Raw genomic sequence first — 22,561 nt, forward strand, 5'->3', positions numbered from 1 at the left:
CCCCGACCCTCTCCCCCCAGCCCCACACCCCCTTCACCCCCCAGTGCCCCCCATTCCCCTCCCAGTTCCTCTCCCCTCACCCCATTCACCCCCCAGCCCTGCCCCACAGCTCCCCATTCCCCTCCCAGCTCCTCTTCTCTTACCCCATTGACCCCCCAGTACCCCTAACCCTGCCCCCCATTCACCCTCCAGTGCCCCCCAGCCCTGCCCCACAGGCCCCTAGGAACTTCACAGCCCCCCCCGACCCTCTCCCCCCAGCCCCACACCCCATTCACCCCCCAGTGGCCCCCAACCCTGCCCCACAGCCCCCCATTCCCCTCCCAGTCCCTTCCAGCCACTCAGCCCTGCCCCTCCAACCTCCCCCCAATTTGCCCCACTGCCCCTCCCCACAACCCCCCCACCCCATTCACCTTCCCCAGTGCCCCCCATTGGCCCCACAGCCCCTCTCTTTCCCCGACCCCGCACCGATCCCGCCGCCGCCGCCTGAATCTCCCGCCCAAACCGCGTCACGCGTGACCTCTGACCCCCAACCCTCTCACCGCTCCCCCGCCCCTTCCCTCCTGGCTCCAGCCGCCCCGTTCCCGGTCCCAGGCCCGACTCCAGGCCCCAGGCCCGGCCCTCGGACCCCGGTTCAGGCCCCGACCCCCGGTTCAGGCCCAGGCCCAGGCCCAGGCCAGGGGGGACCTCCGCCGCGGTGCATGATGGGACACGTAGTCCTCCGGCAGCGCCGCGTCACGGCCCCGCGCAGAGGGCGCTAAGGGACCGTCTGCCATGTGCGCTCCCTGCCAAAAAGCGGGAGGGGGCAGCGGGAAGAGTTGAGTGGGGGGACGGGGGGGAGACGGCGGTCTGAAAGCTTTAAGACTTGTAGCCCCCACGGTGCGAGGAGTCCAGCGTGACCGGACCCACCGGTAGGGACTGTGCGTCCCGCTCCGGGATTGGAAATGGCAGATAATCCCTGGGAGTGACAGCTCGCCTCTTCCTTCTGCCCCTGACGGCTGGTCCCGCCCCTTCTCTCTTCTGATTGGCCGTCGGGGCAGCACCGCCCCCAGCGATTGGCCGGAGGGACGGTGGCGCGGCCGGTGATTGGCGGAGGGTGGCGGAAGGAGCTGGCCGCTGGGGACCGGGGGGGGGGGGGAGGGGGGGTAAGATGGCGGCGGTGCTGGAAGTGGAGGTTGGCGGCCCCGTCGACCGCGATGTGGAGGAGGTAGCGGGGGACCGGGGGGCTCCGGGGGGCGGCGCGGGCCGGGGACCCCGGGGAGGGGAAGGGACAGGGCGGCTGTGGGGCGGGGGGTGCCGGAGGGAGGGCTGGGCCCTGCCGGGGGGGCTGTGGGGGGCTCGGTGGCGGGGGACGGGGGCAGGCTCGGGGCCTGGGGGGGCCTGGGCCGGGGTGGGGGAGTGCGCTGAGGGGTCCGAGGCTACTGGGTGTCCCTGGGGTGGGGGGAATTCCCTGGGGCAGGGGGTTATTGGGTGGTCCCTGGGGCCGGAGGACATTCGGGGGTCCCTAGGGCAGGGAGACTTTGAGGACATCCTGGGGCAGGGGGACATTAGGGGGGTCCCTGGGGCAGGGGAACATTCAGGGGGTCCCTGGGGCAGGGGGACTTTGAGGACATCCTGGGGCAGGGGGACATTAGGGGGGTCCCTGGGGCAGGAGGGCCCTGGGAACTTCTGAAGCTTGGCTGGATTAGGGGGACATGAGGGGGTCTCTAGGTTAGGGAAGCACTGGGGGTCTGTGGGGTAGGAGGGTACTGGAAAGCTTCTGAAGATCCCTTGGGGCAGGGGGACATTGGGGAGCTCTGGGGCAGGGGCTGCTTCTGAAGGTGCTTGGGGCAGGAGGGGACTGGGGGTCAGTGGGGCAGGGGGGCACTGGGAGCTTCTGAAGCTCTGCTGGTTTAGGGGGAGGTGGGCAGGGGGGCACTGGGAGCTTCTGAAGCTCTGCTGGTTTAGGGGGAGGTGGGCAGGGGGACACTGGGAAGCTTCTGAAGGTCCCTGGGGCAGAGGGACATTGGGGGTCCCTGGGGCAGGGGGTCACGGGAGCAGGAGGGTACTGGGAGCTTCTGAAGCTCCACAGGGTTAGGAGGACGTGGGGGGGCTCTGGGTTAGGGGCCCTTCAGGCTCTCCCCGATGAGCTGCAGGGGGTCTGGGAGAAGGGCCCTTTTGGGGGGATGTGGGGTCCCTGTGGGTCTCAGAAGGGTGAGAGGAGGTCACTGGGGGGGGGGGGCTCAGCCAGGGGCGAGGGGCTGGACGCGGAGGGAAGAATTGCCTGGTGGGGAGCAGGGGGGAGGAGGATGAGGGGGGGGGCTCAGGAGCAGCCTGGGATCTGCGTGAGGAGGCGGTGATTTGGGACGTGGGGGCCGAGACACGCTGTGGGGCTTGGGGACAATCCCCCACAAGGGACTTTGCATCCCTGGAGTGGCCAAAACGCCTGATTTGGGGGTCCCCAGAGCTGCTGCGGCCAAAAGGGGGCCCTAAAAAAACCTGCTGGGCCCTTGGGCACCCTCTGCTCTTCATTCATTCCCTGCCTAAAATTCGCTCCTGGAGGATCCTGGGGCAGGATTCACGTTTTGGGGGATACGGGGAGCACGTGGGGCTCCTCGAGGCGCCCTCGGACGCCGGCAACGTTCCCTCCCGGCAGCGGTTTCTGCTTGTCACCTTTGAGATAATTAGTCGCCCTCGTTACTCTTGGGGGAATTGAAGCCCTGGGAGGCGGAGGGATTTAATCGCAGTTCCCGCTGTTCCCGCGCTGGCGTTCCGGATGTTCCTGCAGATGAAAAACGACAAATCTGGGGAAAATAAAATCTGCCAGGAAAGCTGGAATTGGGATCCAGGGACTCGCTTGGTGCCGTACAACCGGAGCGCGGTGTGTGCCGCCGTCCCGTGTCCCCGTCACCTTCTGCCACAGAGCAGCAGCACACGGGGAAGTGGTGGAGTCGGGGAAGGATTTTCAACGCTTTTCCTCAAGAATTAGTGATTTGGCGTAAAAACTCTCCGGTGCCTCAGGTTGTCTGTGGGAGGTTTGGTGGCAGGGACGAGGTGGGGAGCGGGTCCGGTGGGGTGACAGGGGGATTCAGCCTCAAATCTGGTGAGCGGGCGCCTTAAACCACCAACCGGTGGCTCTTGTTGTATTTTAAGACGTTTGCTGGTGGCTTTTTTTTTGGGCCAGGGAGGTGTTTTTTTTTTTTTCCAGCCAGGCTTTGAAGAACCAGGCTGTCCGAGCTGAGCGAGCGAGCCCGGCCTCCTCCTCTCAGCCTCTTCCGTCCCGATAAATGAGACTTAAAGCACGTTAATGAGCAAACAGCAAACTGTTGCGCTCCTGGGCGCCTTAATTCGGTGCCGGCAGGAGACGGGAAAACCTTTTCCCTATAAAAAAAAACTTGAAAGATCTGAAGTCTGTGAAGCTCAGAAGTGAAATACCTGGTTTTTAAGTCCGGCAGGAGAGCGTTTTTGGGGCTGGCTGAGAGGGCGTCGCGAGGAGGCAGCCCATGCGGAGGTGCCACCAGCTCATCCCCGTGCAATTCCGCCATCCGCCAAAACCCACCGGTTTTTGGTGATTCCACATCGTTAACGAACCGCTAACGGCGGGGGCTGGAGATGGGACAGGGGTTTTACCTTCCCCTGGGGGCTCGCGGGTGGGATAAACCCTGGGTCTTGCATGGCTTTGGCTCTGGCTGTTGCAATTATCAATGTATTTTTAACTCGGGGGTGGGGGGGGCCTTTCTGCTCCCCCCTGGTTGTCATTGCGCTCTTCCACGAGCGGAAGAAATGAGGATTTGAGGTTCCACAAGTTCCTCAGGCTGTCACCAAAGACCTTGCCTCTTCAAAAGCCGCCTCAGTGCCCTCCAGGTTTATCTCCCACTCGTTTCAGGTTGTTCCTGGTGGCTGATGCGAAGGAAATGCTGCTGGTGGGGCTGTGGGGAAGGTGAAACCAGGTCCCAAGGCTTCCCAAATCCTCAATTCTTGTGCCTCTGCCTGGCCCTGTGCGTAGGAGATACTGGGTGCCGGTGGTTTTGTGTGGCCAAAATCTCGCGGAGCTTCCCGGCACGAGCTGGGGGCCGGTCCCTGCCTTGGAACTGGAACCAGCAGCTGCTTATTCTCCATCCTGGAGACGTTCTCCTTCCCTCCTGCCCGGATTTAGAGTGTAAGGAGATTACAGCCGGGCAGGTGGTAGGTGTCCTTGGGGATCCTCCTGTCTCCCTGCTACTGCTGGACCACAAAACCCCAGGCATTTATGGCTTTTTTTATTATAAATAACCACAGACCCTTGCGTTTTCCTATGGAGAGGTCGTTCTCTTGACCGTCCTGGTGATGGGGCTCGCAGGTTTGTGGTGGCTTTGGGGACGACTGGGGAGCGGCACCAGTTTCTTCCGAAGGCCACGGTGCCACGTCTGAGGAGAGAGTGAGATTTTAGTCACGGAGATCCAGTTCCTCCCAGTCCCCAGCCCTCCCAGGTTGGGGTTTTTGAGTGGTTCAGGAGTTACAGAGAAGAATATATCATCTATAATTCCTTATGTTTAAAAAAAAAAAGGTTGTTCTGAGAGCTCTGGTTGGTCCCACGGAGTGGGTCCTGTGCTGGTGGCACTGGTGGCACTGGTTGGAGGAGGCTGCAGCGGGAATGGGTTGCTGCTCAAAGCTGGGTAGAGCATCTTCTTCATCCTTCTGCTTCTTCTCCAACCCCTCTTCCTCTCTGGTCTGGTAAATCCTGGGAGATTTAGGAGCAGAGACCGTTCGGCCCAGCCGAGGGGGATAGAGAGGGACCCAAAAAATGGGTGTGAAAATGTTAAAAACCCAAACTGGAAACAGAGCGAACGCGTGACGGCGACAGCAGGCGCATCCGGGCGCCGTTTCTGGCCCTTAGGTTTCCCAGGGCTGTTCATTTTTAGAATTAAACTGATATTTATTTGGCGAGAGAGGGTGCGGACCGAGAAGGGGTTAAGGAGAAGGTCCGGCGTGGGGGCGGCTGCTCTGCCAAGTCCCCTCTGAGAGTCATCAGATCCCTCCGAATGTGTCCCGTTCCCCCACCCCCCCTTAATAAAGTTATTTCAGGATCTTTAAGCTCTGGGGAATCTGGTGAAGCTCTAATTGAGGGGGGAATTGTGTCCAAGGCTGGGGATATTCCTGCACCTGCGAGGACACGGAGGTGAGAATCCCTTTTTTTTTGGGGGGGGGAGGGGGGAAATGCCATCAGGATTTGGGGCTGAGAAGGGTTTGGATTATTTGGGGAAGATGTTGAAGGCAAGAGGCTGAGAGGTCTGATGTGGATGCAGAGGTTGCTGGCGCAGAGGAGCGACCAGAAATCACTGTATTGGGGGAAAAATAATCGCTATATTGATGTCTAATCGCTATATTGATGTCTAATTGATGTCCAAGGCCAGGTTGGACGGGGCTTTGAGCAACCTGAGGTCATTGAAGATGTCCCTGCCCACGGCAGGGCTTGGACTAGATGGTCTCTAAGGTCCATTTCAACCCAAACCCCTCCATGATTCCATGATTTTGAAGGAGCTGGACTCCCTGTGCTTGTAAAATGTCCTTGTCCAGCTTGGACTGGGATGGAGCTGGGGAGAACTGGGGGTCTCCGGGCAGCGGGAGCCCCCGGGTGACTTCCCGGAGCCTGGGAGAACTCACCGAGACTTGGGGTTTGGCAGCTTCTCCAGCTGGGGAACATTTTTAAAGGATTGGCTTTTATTTTTGACTATTTCTCGGAGCAGTTGTTCTGACTCGGAATTGTGCAGCCGACTTTTTTGGAAGGGAAAAGCAGCTCCTGCACGAATGCGGCTGCGGATGCTTTGGGAACGGAACTCCTCAGGGAATTCAGGCGACACGAGAGCGCTTCTCGGAGATCCCAGATCGTTGCCGTCTCCTCCACCTCCCAGCGAGCTCCAACGGGGATTTTCACAGCTCTACATTTTACATCTAAACCCTGAAGAGCTTCTCGGAGGCCCCAGGGAGGGAATCTCTCGCCGGCGTCGCTCTGGGGGTGCAGCCCAGCAGGCAGAGGCATTGCTGCCGCCCGCTTTTCCCTTGCCTCAATCACCTCCCGGGGGTTTAATTAGGCGCCGCGGAGGAAACGAGGCGGAAATTGGGTGCCCTGGAGGGATGCTGGCTGCGAGACACCCCTTTGGGGAACAGCCCCGAGAGAGAAATACCCTAATTAATACCCCGAGGGTATTAAAAAAGCTGGGCAGACGTGGTGGGTTTGTCAGCGCTGGGTCGATGGTTGGACTTGATGATCTGAAAGGGCCCTTCCAACCTGGACAAGTCTATGATTCTATGACCTGCCGTGTGTCACCGGCGGTGGTGGCACAACACCAAGGGCAAGTGTAGGGTGGAATAACCCCCTGCACCAGAACAGGTTGGGGGTGGCCTGCTGGAGAGCAGCTCTGAGGAGAAAAACCTGGGAGTCCTGGTGGACAACAGGATGACCATGAGCCACCAATGTGTCCTGGTGGCCAAGAAGGCCAATAGCATCCTGGGGGGCATCAGGAAGAGTGTGGCCAGCAGGTGGAGGGAGGTCATCCTCCCCCTCTGCTCTGCCCTGGGGAGGCCACAGCTGGAGCACTGGGACCAGTTCTGGGCTCCCCAGTTCCAGAAGGACAGGGAACTGCTGGAGAGGGTACAGCAGAGGGCTACAAAGATGCTGAGGGACTGGAGCATCTCTCTTAACGAGGAAAGGCTGAGGGACTTGGGTCTGTTTAGTCTGGAGAAGAGAAGGCTGAGGGGGGATCTGATCAACGCCTCTAAATACTTAAAGGGTGGGTGTCAGGAGGATGGGGCCAGTCTTTTTCCAGTGGGGCCCAGTGACAGGACAAGAGGGAACGGGCACAAACTTGAGCACAAGAAGTTCCATCTCAACATGAGGAGGAACTTCTTCACTTTGAGGGTGGCAGAGCCCTGGAAGAGGCTGCCCAGAGAGGTGGTGGAGTCTCCTTCTCTGGAGACATTCAAACCCCGCCGGGACACGCTCCTGTCCAACCTGCTGTGGGTGGACCTGCTCTGGCAGGGGGTTGGACTAGATGATCTCCAGAGGTCCCTGCCAACCTCATATCATTCAGTGATTCTGTGACACCAGGCCACCGAGGCTGGCTGCTGTCCCTGGGAGAGCCCAGGGGTAAAGGTTGAAGCTGAGCTGGCAGCTCTGAACCCGGGAGACCCGGACAAGGTGGAGGTCGTTCCTTTGTACACGGTGCAGGAGAACACGATAACAAAGTCCTCCACGTGACTCGTTTTCGGTTTCTTTTCTTACAACTCTGTGGCTTTTTGCTGGGCAGCGTTGAGTGTGGGTCATTCGGGGCTGTGGCTCTGCTGGGGGAGAGAGATGGCAACCGAGGCAAGTGCCATCTCAGCCCCTTGGCCATGCTGGAGGGGCTTTGTAAGCTGGGTGTTTGTGTGCCCAGCCCCAGTAGGTTTTATCCGGGTTTGTGTCTCGCCACGGAAAGGTGATGAGAAGCCAGAGCTGTGACATTTCGTTTGTGTCCCCAGCGCTGTGTGTCGGGATTTGTGGTGGCCCTGGGGCAAGTGCTGCCCAGGCAGGGACGTGGACGGTGCTGGAGGAATCTTCAGCTCTTGTGTGAAGATACAAAGCTCCAAGAGAGAGCTGAAACGTGGTGTGGAAGGTGCCCACACCCCTTCCCAGTCCAACTGCCTCCTGGAGACCCCTGGTGAGGGGCTGGAGCATGTCCAGAGAAGGGCAACGGATCTGGTGAGGGGTCTGGAGCACAAGGAGAAGGGTCTGGAGAACTTCTGAGGGAGCTGGGGGTGTTCAGCCTGGAGAAAAGGAGGCTGAGGGGAGACCTTCTCGCTCTCTCCAACTCCCTGAAAGGAGGGTGTAGCCAGGGGGGGTCGGTCTCTTCTCCCAAGGAACAGGCCATGGGACAAGAGGAAACAGCCTCAAGTTGCCCCAGGGGAGGTTGAGGACGGAGACTGGGAACAATTTCTTCCTGGAAAGGGTTGTGAAGCCTTGGCAGAGGCTGCCCAGGGCAGTGGTGGAGTCCCCATCCCTGGAGGGATTTCAAAGCCCAGCCTGGTGGGATTTTGGAGTTCTGTTCCCCCAGTTCCAGAAGGACAGGGAACTGCTGGAGAGAGTCCAGCGGAGGCTGCGAGGATGATGAGGGACTGGAGCATCTCTCTGCTGAGGAAAGGCTGAGGGACCTGGGGCTGTTCAGCTGGAGAAGAGCAGACTGAGAGGGGACCTCATGGATGCTGAGCAAGAGCTAAAGGGCAGTGGGGGCAAGAGGATGGGGCCAGACTCTTCTCAGTGGTGCTCGGGGACAGGATGAGGGGCAACGGGCACAAACTGGGATGCGGAAAATAAGGAAAACTTTCCTGTGGGGGTGGCAGAGCCCTGGAAGAGGCTGCCCAGAGAGGTGGTGGAGTCTCCTTCTCTGGAGACGTTCAAACCCCTCCTGGACACGTTCCTGTGGGCAACTGCTCTGGGTGACCCTACTCTTTATTTTGGTGTTGTTTTTTTTCTCTCTCCCCAGGTGGACCTTTCGCATTTGTCCCCAGAGGAGAGATGGAGGTGAGTTGTGTTGGGAGGTGAGATGGTGCCCACAGCCTGGGCGAGCTCCTCCTCCTCGCCGCGGCTACGGGCAGCTCAGCCCTTATTCACGGCGGGAGAGGAATGGATCAGCCTTCCCTGCGCAGCGTTATTTGTTCCGGGGAGCTACCAACCGTCTTAAAAAGACATATTAATGCTTTTTACTTTTAAAACCTCTTCCTGGATATTCCTCTTTTTCCCTTGGCCAAACCAAATTCAGGCGGACACTGGTTGAAAAGCGCAGTAAGACCGGCCTTCTCTCAGTGTTAATTTATAGAGGGCTTCTAAAGATCAGAGAATTTGGAATATTTCTTGGGTTTAGACTTCTTTTTTTCCCCTGTAACTTGCACCGAGTGAGAGATACGGGTGTTTCGGGTCTTAATTCTGCCTTGGTTTTTGGTCAAACAGCACAAGGTGCAAAGAAACCCCAGGTGGCTGTAGAGCATCAGCCTGGAAATGGCTTGTTCTGGGATGTAAACGGGGCTGCTCAGGGCAGAGAGGAGCGATTGGCTGGGGCCTGGGGGGTTTGCTGGCTGTGGATTGTGGGCCCCCCCTCCCCTTCCCATCCAGCCTTGCTAGACCAGGTCATCTCAGAGAAACCCTCTGCTTTGCTCTGGGGAGACCCCACCTGAAGCTCTGTGTCCAGCTGTGTCCGGGGAGACCTTGGAGCCCCTTCCAGTCCCTAAAGGGGGGGGCTCCAGGAAAGCTGCGGAGGGACTCTTGATGAGGGAGGGGAGCCCTAGGAGGAGGGGGAAGGGTTTAACACTGAAAGAGGGGAGATGGAGATGAGATCTGGGGAAGAAATGGATGGATGAGGAGATGGATGGATGAGGAGATGGATGGATGGATTGAGACCCTGGCCCAGGTTGCCCAGAGAAGCTGTGGCTGCCCCATCCCTGGAGGGGTTCAAGGCCAGGTTGGAGGGGGCTTGGAGCAACCTGGTGTGGTGGGAGGTGTCCCTGCCCAGGGCAGGGGGTGGGACTGGGCGGTCTTTAAGGTCTCTTCCCACCCAAACTATTCCATGATTCTATAATTCTAAGCCTTTTGTCTGTTACCCTCTGGATTTCAACATAGCACCCGTCTCCATGATGCTCCTGGTGACCTTAGGTTTGTCAGCCCCACCGTGTTGTTAGAATCATAGAATTCCCTCCTTTCAGGGAGTTGGAGAGAGCGAGAAGGTCTCTCCTCAGCCTCCTTTTCTCCAGGCTGAACACCCCCAGCTCCCTCAGAAGTTCTCCAGACCCTTCTCCTTGTGCTCCAGACCCCTCACCAGCTCCGTTGCCCTTCTCTGGACACGCTCCAGCCCCTTAAGGTCTTTCCTGTCCTAGAGGGGCCCAAAACTGGACCCAGCCCTCAAGATGGAGTCTCCCTAGTGTCCAGTCCAGGGGGATGGTCACCGCCCCAGTCCTGCTGGTCACACTGTTCCTGATAAAGGAATGCTGGTGGCTTCCTTGGCCACCTGGGCACGCTGCTGGCTCACATTCAGCCCCTGTCGACCAACACCCCCAAGGTCCTTTTCCGTGGGGCAGCTCCAGCCACTCTTCCCCCAGCCTGGAGTGTCCCTGGGGTTGGTGTGACCCAAGGGCAGGACCTGGCCCTTGGCCATCATCCACCTGAATTTCTCCAAGGCTTTCCACCTGGTTGCCCACGGCATGCTCTTCATCCCCCTCCCTTTTCCCCGTGGTTGCAGGGTGGAGCACGCCCGGATGCACGCCAAGCACCGCGGCCACGAGGCCATGCACGCCGAGATGGTCCTCATCCTCATCGCCACGCTGGTGGTGGCCCAGCTCCTGCTGGTTCAGTGGAAACAGAGGCACCCTCGCTCCTACAACGTAAGTGTCCTCCCCTGTGTGGCCCTTCGCTCCCCGAGGCTGAAGTGATGCCCTCCTTTAGCCGATGAGAAGTGTGGTCCCGTTTTTCTCCTCTTGTCTAGGGTTGAGATACCCCAGTTCTTCCCAATTCCTCCCAATTTTAGGGATTCTAGCGAGGGATGAGGATGGATGCGCCTGGAGGCGTTAAGTTCCTGCTATAAGTGATTATTTTTGATTGTTGATGGTTGGTGGTTGGACTAGATAATCTTAAAGGGTTGATGGTTGATGGTTGGACTAGATGTTCTTAAAGGTCCCTTCCAACCTAGATAATTCTATGATTCTATGATTTTATAAGTATATAAATCCCGTTAACTCGGTTTTATGTGGTGCTTTGATACCAAGCGATGGGACAAGCAGATCTTGGCTCTGCTGAGTGGACCTGCCGATGCCACCGGCTCGTCGGGGACTTTTATTTCACCCCAACCAACCTCGCTCTGACTTCCTTACCGTAATTAACTTTTCCGGGCAATACCTGTAATCCCCCACGGACTTTAAACCCAACCTGTTTACCCCTTTCCCCTGCGGCAGGAGCTTGCCCTAGAGCCCTTTTGGCAACGGGCCGCGGGGCAGAGACGAGTCTAAAACCTTCTGCTGCGCCCGTCTCCTTGTTTAATACCCGCCTGAGGCGTCTGTGGTTGCAGCGTTAGGGACAATTAAGGTTTATACAGCCTCTTTATCCCAATTAATTAGGTGGAAAACCTCCTGTACCTCCCTCTGGAGGTTGTTTCCTCTGCGTTCTCCCTCCAACTTTAGGCCTTTTTTTTTTTTTTTTTTTTGCCAGACATCCCCCCGGCTGCTGCCTCCGTCTCCTCCAGTCGGGCTCCGAGCTTGTTCTCTGGGTGCCACGGACCCAACCTCCCGTGGTTCCTGCTGTTCTTCAAGGCTCTTTGGTGCAGGCGGGAGCAGGGTTTTTTCTGAGCCAAAACCCCAGCTTTCAAATGCTTTTCCTCTGTTCCTGTAGATGGTGACCCTCTTCCAGATGTGGGTGGTGCCTCTGTATTTTACCATCAAGCTCTACTGGTGGCGGTTCCTGGTAATCTGGGTGCTCTTCTCCGCCGTCACAGCTTTTGTCACCTTCAGGGCAACCCGAAAACCTCTCGTACAGACAACACCCAGGTTTGTACTACACGGGTGTGTTTCTAGGGGGAAAACACCTCCGTCCCAGGGGAACACTTACAAGAAGCTCTTTCTGGTTTCCCTGACGCAGATAATTATCTTGAACCTTTGCACCCCGGGGGTGTGCAAGCCCTGGGTCCTCGGTGGGAAGCTCTAACAGCTGGCAACCGGTACCCAAGTGGCTGGTGACCTCACCCAGGGCATTCCCGGTGTGGGACACGCTTGTTTGCGGCCTTGGCACGTCCCAAGGTTTCTAGTTTGGAAGTTAAAACCTTGAGTGGCCCATGGTGGCAGTGGATCTGTAGCTGGAATTAGGAATTTAAAGCTCTGTTTCCCATGGTGGCAGTGGATCTGTAGCCTGAATTGGGAATTTAAAGCTCTGTTTCCCATGGTGGGAGTGGATCTATAGCTTGAATTGGGAATTTAAAGCTCTGTTTCCGGTGATGGGAACAGATGTATAGCTGGAATTAGGAATTTAAAGCTCTGTTTCTCATGGTGGCAGTGGATCTGTAGCCTGAATTGGGAATTTAAAGCTCGGTTTCTCATGGTGGGACCAGATCTGTGGCTTGAATTAGGAATTTAAAGCTCTCTTGCCCATGGTGGGAGCGGATCTGTAGCTGGAATTAGGAATTTAAAGCTCTGTTTCCCATGGTGGCAGTGGATCTGTAGCTGGAATTAGGAATTTAAAGTTCTCTTGCCCATGGTGGCAGTGGATCTGTGGCTTTAATTAGGAATTTAAAGCTCTCTTCCCATGGTTGGAGCATTCTTGTAGCCTAAATTAGGAATTTAAAGCTCTGTGTCCCATGGTGGGGGTGGATCTGTAGCCTAAATTGGGAATTTAAAGCTCTGTTTCCCACAGTGGGAGCAGATCTATAGCTTGAATTGGGAATTTAAAGCTCTCTTGCCCATGGTGGGAGTGAATCTGTAGCTTGAATTAGGAATTTAAAGCTCTGTTTCCCATGGTGGGGGAGGATCTGTAGCCTACATTGGGAATTTAAAGCTCTCTTTCCATGGTGGCAGTGGATCTGTAGCCTGAATTGGGATTTTATAGCTCTGTTTCCCATGGTGGGGCCAGATCTATAGCTGGAATTAGGAATTTAAAGCTCTCTTGCCCATGGTGGGAGCGAATCTGTAGCTGGAATTAGGAATTCAAAGTTCTGCTTCCCGTGGTGGCAGGGGATCTGTAGCTTAATTAGGATTTTAAAGCTCTCTTCCCATGGTGGCAGTGGATCTGTAGCTGGAATTAGGAATTTAAAGTTCTCTTCCCATGGTGGGAGTGGATCTGCTGCTCGAATTAGGAATTTAAAGCTCTCTTGCCCATGGTGGCAGTGGATCTGTGGCTTTAATTAGGAATTTAAAGCTCTCTTCCCGTGGTTGGAGCATTCTTGTAGCCTAAATTAGGAATTTAAAGCTCTGTTTCCCATGGTGGCAGTGGATCTGTAGCCTAAATTGGGAATTTAAAGCTCTCTTGCCTGTGTTGGGAGCGGATCTGTAGCCTGAATTGGGAATTTAAAGCTCTCTTGCCCAATCCTGGGGGGGGGTGAAGCGTCTGCAAACACCCTCCGGGTTTTAAACGCAAAACTCTTTGAGGTTCTTGGGGCAGTTTCGTTCGGGGGAAACGCGAAGCCGTTCAATTCTCCTTCTGATTCTTTCCAGGCTGGTCTATAAATGGTTTCTACTAATATACAAGATCAGCTACGCCACCGGGATCGTGGGGTACATGGCTGTGATGTTCACACTCTTTGGTCTTAATTTATTATTCAGGTGAGTGGCTCTTTTTGGTGCCCACTCGCGGGGCAGGGGCCCTAAGACCCCACCCCACCCCCCCCCGTGAAATAAGGCTTTGGCTGTGACTCTGGAATAAAACCAGTTGTCTTAGCGATGGGATTAATGGGGCCAAAGAGACTCTTGGGGTGTCCTCTCCCTGCTGGGAGGATCACGGGGGAGAAGATGCTGGTTAAGGTCACTGGGAACCCTCCTTCCAGCTCCGTGTGTGTCCAGCCTGGGGGGAGGGGGGGTTTCTTCGCTACCCTGATAAATGTCACCCCTGTGACAAGCAGGGTGGCAGCAGAGGACCCCAACCCAAGCCATCTTGGTGTTTATAGAGAAGTTGAATCCTTCTCTAGAATGACGAGAAGACCTGCCAAGGGCCTGCCTGCAGAGAGGTGGAAGTGTTAACTGGGGGCTTACTGGGAGCCGGTCTGGGACCCGAGGGAGTTGGGGAGAGGCTGGTGAGGGTGTAAACCCCCCCCCCCCCCTCCTCCCCCCACGTCTCCCTTCAAACCCTGCTTCTTGAGGAAAGCTCTTGAGGTCGTTGGGGCTCCTCTTGTCGCAGAATCAAACCAGAAGACGCCATGGACTTCGGCATCTCCCTCCTCTTCTACGGGCTTTACTACGGGGTGCTGGAGCGGGACTTCGCCGAGATGTGCGCCGACTACATGGCCTCCACCATCGGGGTGAGTTAAGGCCGTGCCACCCCCCCATGTCCCCCCCCTCCCAAGAAAGGGCTCCTGCCCTGTTACGGCGGGGGGGGGGGGGCGGGGGGCTGGAACCTCTGGGCTGCAGCAGTAGCTTTTGCTTCCCCTAAAGGGGAAAATCCATCCAGCTGGGGTTGTTCAGCCTGGAGAAGAGAAGGCTCCGGGGAGACCTCAGAGCAGCCTTCCAATATCTGAAGGGAGCCTCCAGGAGAGCCGGAGAGGGACTCTTTGTCAGGAGATGGAGTGACAGGACAAGGGGTAACGGTTTTAAATTGGAAGAGGGGAGATTTAGATGAGATATTAGGAGGAAATTCTTTCCTGTGAGGGCAGTGAGGCACTGGAACAGGTTGCCCAGGGAAGTTGTGGCTGCCCCATCCCTGAAGGGGTTCAAGGCCAGGCTGGATGGGGCTTGGAGCAACCTGGTCTGGTGGGAGGTGTCCCTGCCCATAGCAGGGGGGTTGGAACTGGATGATCTTTAAGGTCCCTTCCAACTCTAACCATCCATGATTCTATGATCAAATTCCCCCCTTCAGGAAGGACCCCCTGAAGATGCTGCTCTTCTTGCTGGGCTCCCTCTGGGGGGTTTCTTAGGTGTCGGAGCTGCTCCGAGATCCTTCCTTAAAAGCAAGGGATTGTTTGCTGGGGGTGTTCAGCCTGGAGAAAAGGAGGCTGAGGGGAGACCTTCTCACTCTCCACAACTCGCTGAAAGGAGGGTGTAGCCAGGGGGGGTCGGTCTCTTCTCCCAAGGAACAGGCCATGGGACAAGAAGAAATGGCCTCAAGTGTCACCAGGGGAGGCTGAGGATGGAGCTTGGGAAGAATTTCTTCCTGGAAAGGGTTGTGAAGCCTTGGCAGAGGCTGCCCAGGGCAGTGGTGGAGTCGCCATCCCTGGAGGGATTTCAAAGGCGGGCAGAGGTGGTGCTGAGGGACATGGGTCAGTGGTGGGTTTGTCAGTGTTGGGTTCATGGTTGGACTCCATGACCTGAGAGGTCCCTTCCAACCTCCACCATTCCATGATTCTGGAGCCTCTGCGGGTGTCCCCTTGTCCCCAGAAGCACAAGAAATGAGGAGTGGAAGGATCTGTTCAGCCCCTCTAAACTCCTGAGAAATATTTCTCTCTTTGGGCCTTTAAAAATCCCCGATGCTTCTGTTTCTGGGACCACGCTGTGACTGTGTTAACTCCTGACCCACAGCTCCCGGGGGAAGACATCACCCCACGGGCTTCCTTCTGCTGCTCGTGCTGTCCCTGTGGGCAGAGTACGTGGCCCCACGTGCCTGCAGTGGTGGCTCGAAATCTGCAGCGGTGGCCCAAAATCTGCAGCCCACTTGTCTGGTACCAAAAAAAACCCCACTTCTCCAAAAATTACATGGTCTAGCAGAGTGGTGGAGGAGGTCATGTTGCTTCTTTGTGGCTGCTCTTCAGGGACTTGCGTGTTTCCTCTTCCTCCTCTTCCTCTTTCTGCCTCTGCTCCTCGGAGCTGCTGCCTGGTGGGACTGGGGAGCCTCAGCCCCTCACGAGTGCCTTCCACTCGCACTGGGACACCTTGGTAGAGCTCGGGGTAGGCGGTGGGCAACCCAGGATGGGCCTGCAGTAGCCCAGGTGCTCCCCCAGGGCCTGGCCTGGCCCTAGACTCCATTGGATTCATAGATTCATAGATTGGTCCAGGCCAGAAGGGACCTCCAAAGGTCATCTAGTCCAACCTCCCCGCAGTCAGCAGGGACACCCCCAACTAGACCAGGTTGCCCAGGGCCTCGTCGAGCTTCACCTTGAATATCTCAAGGGAAGGGGCCTCAACCACCTCCCTGGGCAACCTGTTCCAGTGTTCCACCACCCTCATGGTAAAGAATTTTTTCCTAATATCCAATCTAAATCTCCCCTTCTCCAACTTAAAACCGTTACCCCTCGTCCTGTCACTGCAGCCTTTGGAAACAGACTCTCCCCAGCCTTCCTGTAGCCCCCCTCAGGTGCTGGAAGGCCGCTATGAGGTCTCCCTGGAGCCTCCTCTTCTCCAGGCTGAACAACCCCAGCTCCCTCAGCCTGTCCTCATAGCAGAGGTGCTCCAGCCCCCTGATCATTTTGGTGGCCCTCCTCTGGACCCGCTCCATCAGGTCCATGTCCTTTCTATATGGAGGGCTCCAGACCTGCACACAGTGCTCCAGGTGAGGTCTCACCAGAGCAGAGTAAAGTGGCAGAATCCCCTCTCTGGATCTGCTGGCAACACTTCTTTTGATGCAGCCCAGGATGTGATTGGCCTTCTGGGCTGCGAGAGCACATTGCCTGCTCATGTCCAGCTTCTCGTCCATCAGCACCCCCAAGTCCCTTTCCTCAGGGCTGCTTTCTAACACCTCATCCCCCAGGCTGTATTTATACCGAGGATTGTTTCTTCCCAGGTGCAGAATCCTGCACTTGCTTTTGTTGAACCTCATGAGGTTCACCTGGGCCCACCTCTCCAGCCTGTCCAGGTCCCTCTGAATGACATCCCGTCCCTCTGGTGTATCGACAACACCACACAGCTTGGTGTCATAATGCTTGGAGTCAAGCTGTGCTGGATCTCTGCTGGAGGATGTTCTGCTGATGATACTGGTCTAGGATGGGATGTAATTGGACAGTTTGGGTGGGAAGGGACCTTAAAGCCCACCCAGTTCCACCCAGGGACACCTCCCACCTGGCCTTGAGCCCCTCCAGGGATGAGGCAGCCACAGCTTCTCTGGGCAACCTGGGCCAGGCTCTCACCACCCTCACAGCAAAGAAGTTCTTCCCCACATCTCATCTCCATCTCCTCTCTTTCAGTGTCAAACCCTTCCCCCTCCTCCTATGGCTCCCCTCCCTCATCAAGAGTCCCTCCCCAGCTTTCCTGGAGCTGTGGGCTACCTTAAGAGTAGAGAGATCTGGAGAGACCCGAGAGCTGGGCTATCACCAGCCCTATGGAATTTAACAAGACCCAAGTCCCAGATTCTCCACCCGGGACGGGATAATCCTGGTTATACATGTAAATTGGGGGCTGAGGAGCTGGAGAGCAGCCCCACAGAAAGAGATCTGGGGGTTTGGGTTGGTGGCAAGTTGGATTTGAGCCAACAGCATGCCCTGGTAGCCCAGAAGGGCAACTGTGTCCTGGGGTGCATCAAGCACAGCATCGCGAGGTGGTCGAGGGGGTGATTGTCCCACTCGACACCCCACCTCGAGGTCTGTGTGGTGTTTTGGCGGCCTCAGTAGAAGGAGATCAAACTATTGATGTGTCCAGAGGGTGACCAAGATGGTCTTGAGCGCAAGGCGTAGGAGGAGCAGCTGAGGTGGCTTTTTCAGCCTGGAGAAGAGAAGGTTGAGGGGTGACATCCCAGTCTGCACCTTCCTCACGAGGGGCAGCAGAGGGGGAGGTCCTGATCTCCTCTTTCTGGTGAGATGAGATGGACACATGGTTGGACTCAATGATCTGAAAGGTCCCCTTCCAACCTGGACCATCCTATGACACGAGGAAATGGGATGAAGCTGCGTCAGGGGAGGTTCAGGTTGGACTTGAGGAAAAGGTTCTTCACCGAGAAGGTGGTCTCTTGGTCCCTGGACCAGGCTCCCCAGGGAAATGGTCACCACCCCAAGCCCGTCACAGTTTGGGGACCATCTGGATGGCGCTTTTAGTTGTATGCTTTGGTTTTAGGTGGCCCTGTGAGGAGCAGGGACTTGAAGTCGACGGTCCTTGTGGGTCCCTTCCAACTTGAGACTCTCTGGGATTCTGTCTCTCCCAGCCTGGCCCTGGGGTGCTGGGACACAGCACGATGGTTGTCACTTTGGGTCAAAGCTGTGACCTCCAGCTTGTCCTCCTCTTGTCCCCAGCCATCGGGGAGCAAAGGGGGGTCATCCCTGGTGTGTGGAGGTGGGTGGGGTGTGACAGGCCACCACCTCACCGAGCAGTTCCCTCTCCTGTCGTAGTTCTTTCCCGCAGCCGGACCCACAACAAGGTTTTTAAGCCCCAAAAGCTGAGGTTGGACCCCCTGGGGTGCTGACCCCAGCCCCGCGTAAAGCTGAGGTGAGGGTAGGATGCGTGTGTGTGTGTGTGTCCCCTGATGTCACTGCTCTCCCTCTGCCCTCCCTCAGTTCTACAGCGCCTCGGGGATGCCCACCAAGCACCTCTCCGACAGCGTCTGCGCCGTCTGCGGCCAGCAGATCTTCGTGGACGTCAACGAGGAAGGCATCATCGAGAACACCTACCGCCTCTCCTGCAACCACGTGTATCCTTCTCCTCCGCCTTCCCTCCACCCCCATCCCGGGTGAAGAAATGCCATCATCCCCCCCCCCCCCCCAAACCACACCACCATCCACCCACCACCCCCGGGAGCTGCTCTGCTGATTTTGCACATGATCTTTGCCTGTGTCATAGCTGACTCAGCATGGAAAGAGGTGAAACCAGCACAAACTTGAACATGAGAAGTTCCACCTCAACATGAGGAGGAACTTCTTTCCTGTGAGGGTGGCAGAGCCCTGGAAGAGGCTGCCCAGAGAGGTGGTGGAGTCTCCTTCTCTGGAGACATCCAAAACCCACCTGGACACGTTCCTGTGGGACCTGCTGTGGGTGGACCTGCTCTGGCAGGGCGTTGGACTGGGTGATCTCCAGAGGTTCCTTCCAACCCCATGTGATTCTGAACTCACCCCCTCGCGCATTAAAAAGGGGTCGTTTCCTCTTCCTTCTCCCCCTCCCAGAGCTCTGGTGGGGTGTCCACGGGGCTGCACCTCGTTTTCCAGCTGCCTTTGCCCCATCTGGGACCTGTTTGATGGCTCCAAGGGTGAGGTAGGGACACAAAGCGTCCCCAATCCAGCTGACACTCAACCCTGTCCCCTCCTCGGAGACCCAGCGCCGTGGCTGAGAGCTTCCGAAGGGGGTTTGTCGGGTGGAAAAAACACAGCATCCCTCAAAAAACCAGTTCCCTCCTGCCCCGCTCCGGTGGCAGCTTCCTCCTTCCCCCAAAAAACTCCTCCGGTTGCGCGTGGTGGTGGGGGTTTCGATACGCTGGGAATTGCTCATCCCTCCCCATCAGCTGACGGATGCGCAGTCACCTCTGAAACTGGAAGTCCCGGCTCTGTGGCTCAAGGCGGGGGATTTTCTCGGCCCGTGACTCAGCTCTGGGGATGGGATGTCCTGTCGTGTGTCCCCCCCCCCCTTGCCACCGGCTGGAGGTGGTTTCCACACGGGGGCCTCCACGCAAAGGTCGGGCCGGGCAGAACTCGCTGCTTGGAATTGAAAGCGCTGGAAAAGTGTTGGGCGAGGTTTGGGCTCGGCAGAGGAATCCCCTGTGGGGGCTGTGACTGTGTGTCACCCACCAGGTGGCACTTGGAGGGGGGGGTGGGAGTTCCTGGTAGTCCCCAGGGCTGGCAGGTAGCCCTACTGGCAGCAGGTCCTGCTGCTGCTCTCTGGCATCCGAGTTTCCCCCGGGTGGAGTTTCCCTTTGCTCGGTGACACCCTCCTGGGTGGCAGTTTCCCGGCAGGGCTGGAGCCACCTCATGTTCCCGCAGGATTTCTCGGGGCCCTTGGGCAAACCCTGGTTATCCACCTGCCGGGAAGGAGCCGAAATTCCTGGAACCTGCTGTGAATTCCCCAGGAGGCGTGTGTGACGCCCGCGGTGGGGTTTGCAGAGCTCTCCTTTGATGGACAAACCCTCCCGCTGCTCAAAGCCCCGACGTTTCACCCCCAGACCCGTCCCGGAGGGTTCTCTGCTGCCGCTTCTCGCCCTGGGATGGAGGAGCTTCCCTGCAGCCGCTGCCCCGTCTGGGTCTAACCCTGCCCCGGGGTGAGCCGGGCACCCTCGGGGAAGGGTTTGTGTCTCAGCGGTGGCCGGCGCGATGGTCACAGCCCTCGTGGTCCATCTCACCACACCGGGAGCCCCCTTCTTCTGTTCCTGGAAAGGGACAAGACCTTCTAGGGAAGGGCTGGGGTTGTGCAACGTGGGGGCTACTTGGTTTAACCTCCATGGTTTCCTCCGTTCGTGTGTGTGTCCCCCCACCACCTCCTCCTCCTCCTCCTCCTCCAGCCCCAGGCGGGTTCCCCTTAACGTGCCGCTCCCCAGGTTTCACGAGTTCTGCATCCGGGGCTGGTGCATCGTCGGGAAGAAGCAGACGTGTCCCTACTGCAAAGAGAAGGTGGATCTCAAGAGGATGTTCAGTAACCCGTATCCTTTCTCCTCCCGGCGCCCTGCAGTGGAGGAGAGGGCAGGTGGGGCTGGGGGCCCGTGCCCGGGAGCTGCTGGTGGCCCACTTGGCCTTGCCTGGCACCCTTGGCATTGGGCTTCCATCCCGCAGCGGTGACAGGGACCCTGCAAAACCTGTCCCCGAGCTGGGCACGTGGCCTGGCACGGAGCAGGGGGCACAAGGGCGGGGGGGAGCTGGGACGGGGTGGGCTTCACCGAAGCGAGAATGTCATGGAGCCCTTCGTGGCTGACCCCCGTGGCTCCTGCCCAGCGGTGGGAGGGCTCAGCCCCCCATGTTGCCCCCCGTCCCCCTCCCCACACCGCTGCAGGAGGTGACTCCAGCCCTAGGTTTTGGAACGAGGGTGCCCCAGCCCCGAGGCAGGTCGTGTCCGTCCCAGGGGATGGTGAAGCCCGGGTCGTCCCCCCCCAAATCTCCCTGGGGGGGCACCTTCCTGCACCCCAGACCTTTCTTTAACCCCTTCTTGCCCAGCTGGGAGAGGCCCCACGTCATGTACGGGCAGCTGCTGGACTGGCTGCGGTACCTGGTGGCCTGGCAGCCGGTGATCATCGGACTGGTCCAGGGCATCAACTACATCCTGGGGCTGGAGTAAGGGCCCGGCGCTGGGGAAGCCGCGGAGCCAGGAGAGGAGGCGCCCCCCCCCGACACCCCCCTGCCCCATTCCCAGGGCAGGGGACACCCCCGGGGGACACGCTGGCTTTTCTCCGTCATCTCCCTCACCAGGACCTCGGCCCCCCCCCTTCCAAGGACCGCGGCGTCGAGGGCCGAGGGAGGACTCTGCCCTGGGACCCCCCCCTCCCGCTCAGGCTGGGAGAGTCGGGGAGGGGGGGCGGGGGTCTTTTTTTTAAAAAGCAATGATTTTAAAGAGCGTATTTAAAACTTTCTATGGCAGAGGAAGAGACGCTTGTCCCCCTTTGCCCCCCCCCCCCCCCCAGGTCCCCCACCGCCATGTGCCCAGCTCCGGGCTGGGGGGCTCTTCTCCATCATCTCCTCCTGGGGGGGGCGATGGGGAGGGGGCTGAGGGGCTTTGCCGGCGGCCAGGAGGGGACGTGGGGCAGCAGGGTCAGTTTTGGGGTCCCTTTGCTGGAAGAGGGGACGGGGGTGACCCTCGGCTGCCCCGGCACCCGGCGCCGTGGACTCTTTGCGCCTCGGGTGACCCTTTTGTAAGGCCCCCCCCCCCCCCCTCTTTTCTATGTCCCTTCCCGGGGGTGTCGGGGGGCAGCCGGGGTGCGGAGCGGTGCCCTTTCCCTCCCCGCATCCCTTTGGGCGACGGTTTGGGGACATCGTCCCTGGAGCGGGTTGTCCCCTGTCCCGGGGGGACGCCTGGCTGGGAATTGCTCTTTTTGGGGCTGTTTTCAAAGGGATGGAGCGAAGGGCTGGGACGGGGAGGGGGGTTTAGGGGGGGGGGGACACGGCGTTTCCCTGCCCCGGCATCGCTCCGTGCCGCGGCCGAGCCTCCCCACTGGGCAGAAAACTCCCATTTTTGGGGCAGCCAGTGGGTGACAGTGACAACAGCGTGGGGGGGGGACGACACACAAAGTCCCGAACAGTGGGGAGCGGCTGCAGCGCTTTGGGGGTGGCTCCCCCCCCAGCGCTACAGGGGGGCTGGAGCTGTGTCCCCAGAGGGTGCCGGGGTCTGGCAAGGTTTGGGGGGGGGACACACACAGGAGGCAATGTCCCCCCTCTGCTCCCCGTGCGAGGGGGGTTTGGGAGGTGGCGGCGGTGGCTGCGTCAGGCAGGGGGACGATGACGCCCCGGCGTGGCCCCCCCCATGTGTCCCCCCCGTATCCTTTTGGTTTTTCTTTCTGGCGAAACCACCTCGCGATGTTGTGCCAAACACCAGAAATAAGAGTCCTGGAAACGGAGCCCTCTCCTCCGGGGGTGGTTTATTTTTTTTCTTTATCGCCTGCCCCCCCCCCTCCCCCCCCCCGGGGGTGAGGCCACGGGGTCCTCCTCCTGCCTTCGTCCCCTCTGGGGGCTTGGGGGGGGGGCACAGATGCCCCAGGTGTGGGGACAAAGCACCCTCTCCCCGTGTGTCACCTCCTGGCACATGGGGGGGACGCTGGGCACCGCACGGGGGGCTGGGGGGCATGGGGGGGGGGGACACTGACCATGGGGGGTTTGGGGAAGGGACACAGGGGGCTGGGGGACATGGGGGGGGACACTGAGCACGGGGGGCTTGGGGAAGGACATGGGGGGGGACACTGGGCAGGTCACAGGGGGCGCGGGGAAGGGCACGGGGGGCTGGGGGACATGGGGGGGGACACTGGGCATGGGGGGCTCAGGGAAGGGCACAGGGGGCTGGGGGACATTGGGGGGGGACACTGAGCACGGGGGGCTGGGGGACATGGGGGGGGACACTGGGCATGGGGGGC

The 22,561-nt window shown here is 58.6% G+C and overlaps 1 protein-coding gene across 1 annotated transcript; it reads left to right on the forward strand.

The window, feature by feature from the left end:
- Positions 1 to 1,121: 1,121 nt before the first annotated feature.
- Positions 1,122 to 21,076, forward strand: RNF121 (ring finger protein 121). The gene is made up of 9 exons (XM_074148980.1): positions 1,122 to 1,204; positions 8,475 to 8,512; positions 10,221 to 10,362; positions 11,363 to 11,517; positions 13,174 to 13,281; positions 13,853 to 13,973; positions 18,084 to 18,217; positions 20,048 to 20,149; positions 20,658 to 21,076. The coding sequence occupies exons 1-9, from the start codon at positions 1,148 to 1,150 to the stop codon at positions 20,776 to 20,778; spliced, it is 978 nt and encodes a 325-aa protein (XP_074005081.1). The 5' UTR covers positions 1,122 to 1,147; the 3' UTR covers positions 20,779 to 21,076.
- Positions 21,077 to 22,561: the final 1,485 nt, after the last annotated feature.

This window comes from Numenius arquata, chromosome 1, assembly GCF_964106895.1.
Source record: "Numenius arquata chromosome 1, bNumArq3.hap1.1, whole genome shotgun sequence".
NCBI classification, from domain to species: domain Eukaryota; kingdom Metazoa; phylum Chordata; class Aves; order Charadriiformes; family Scolopacidae; genus Numenius; species Numenius arquata.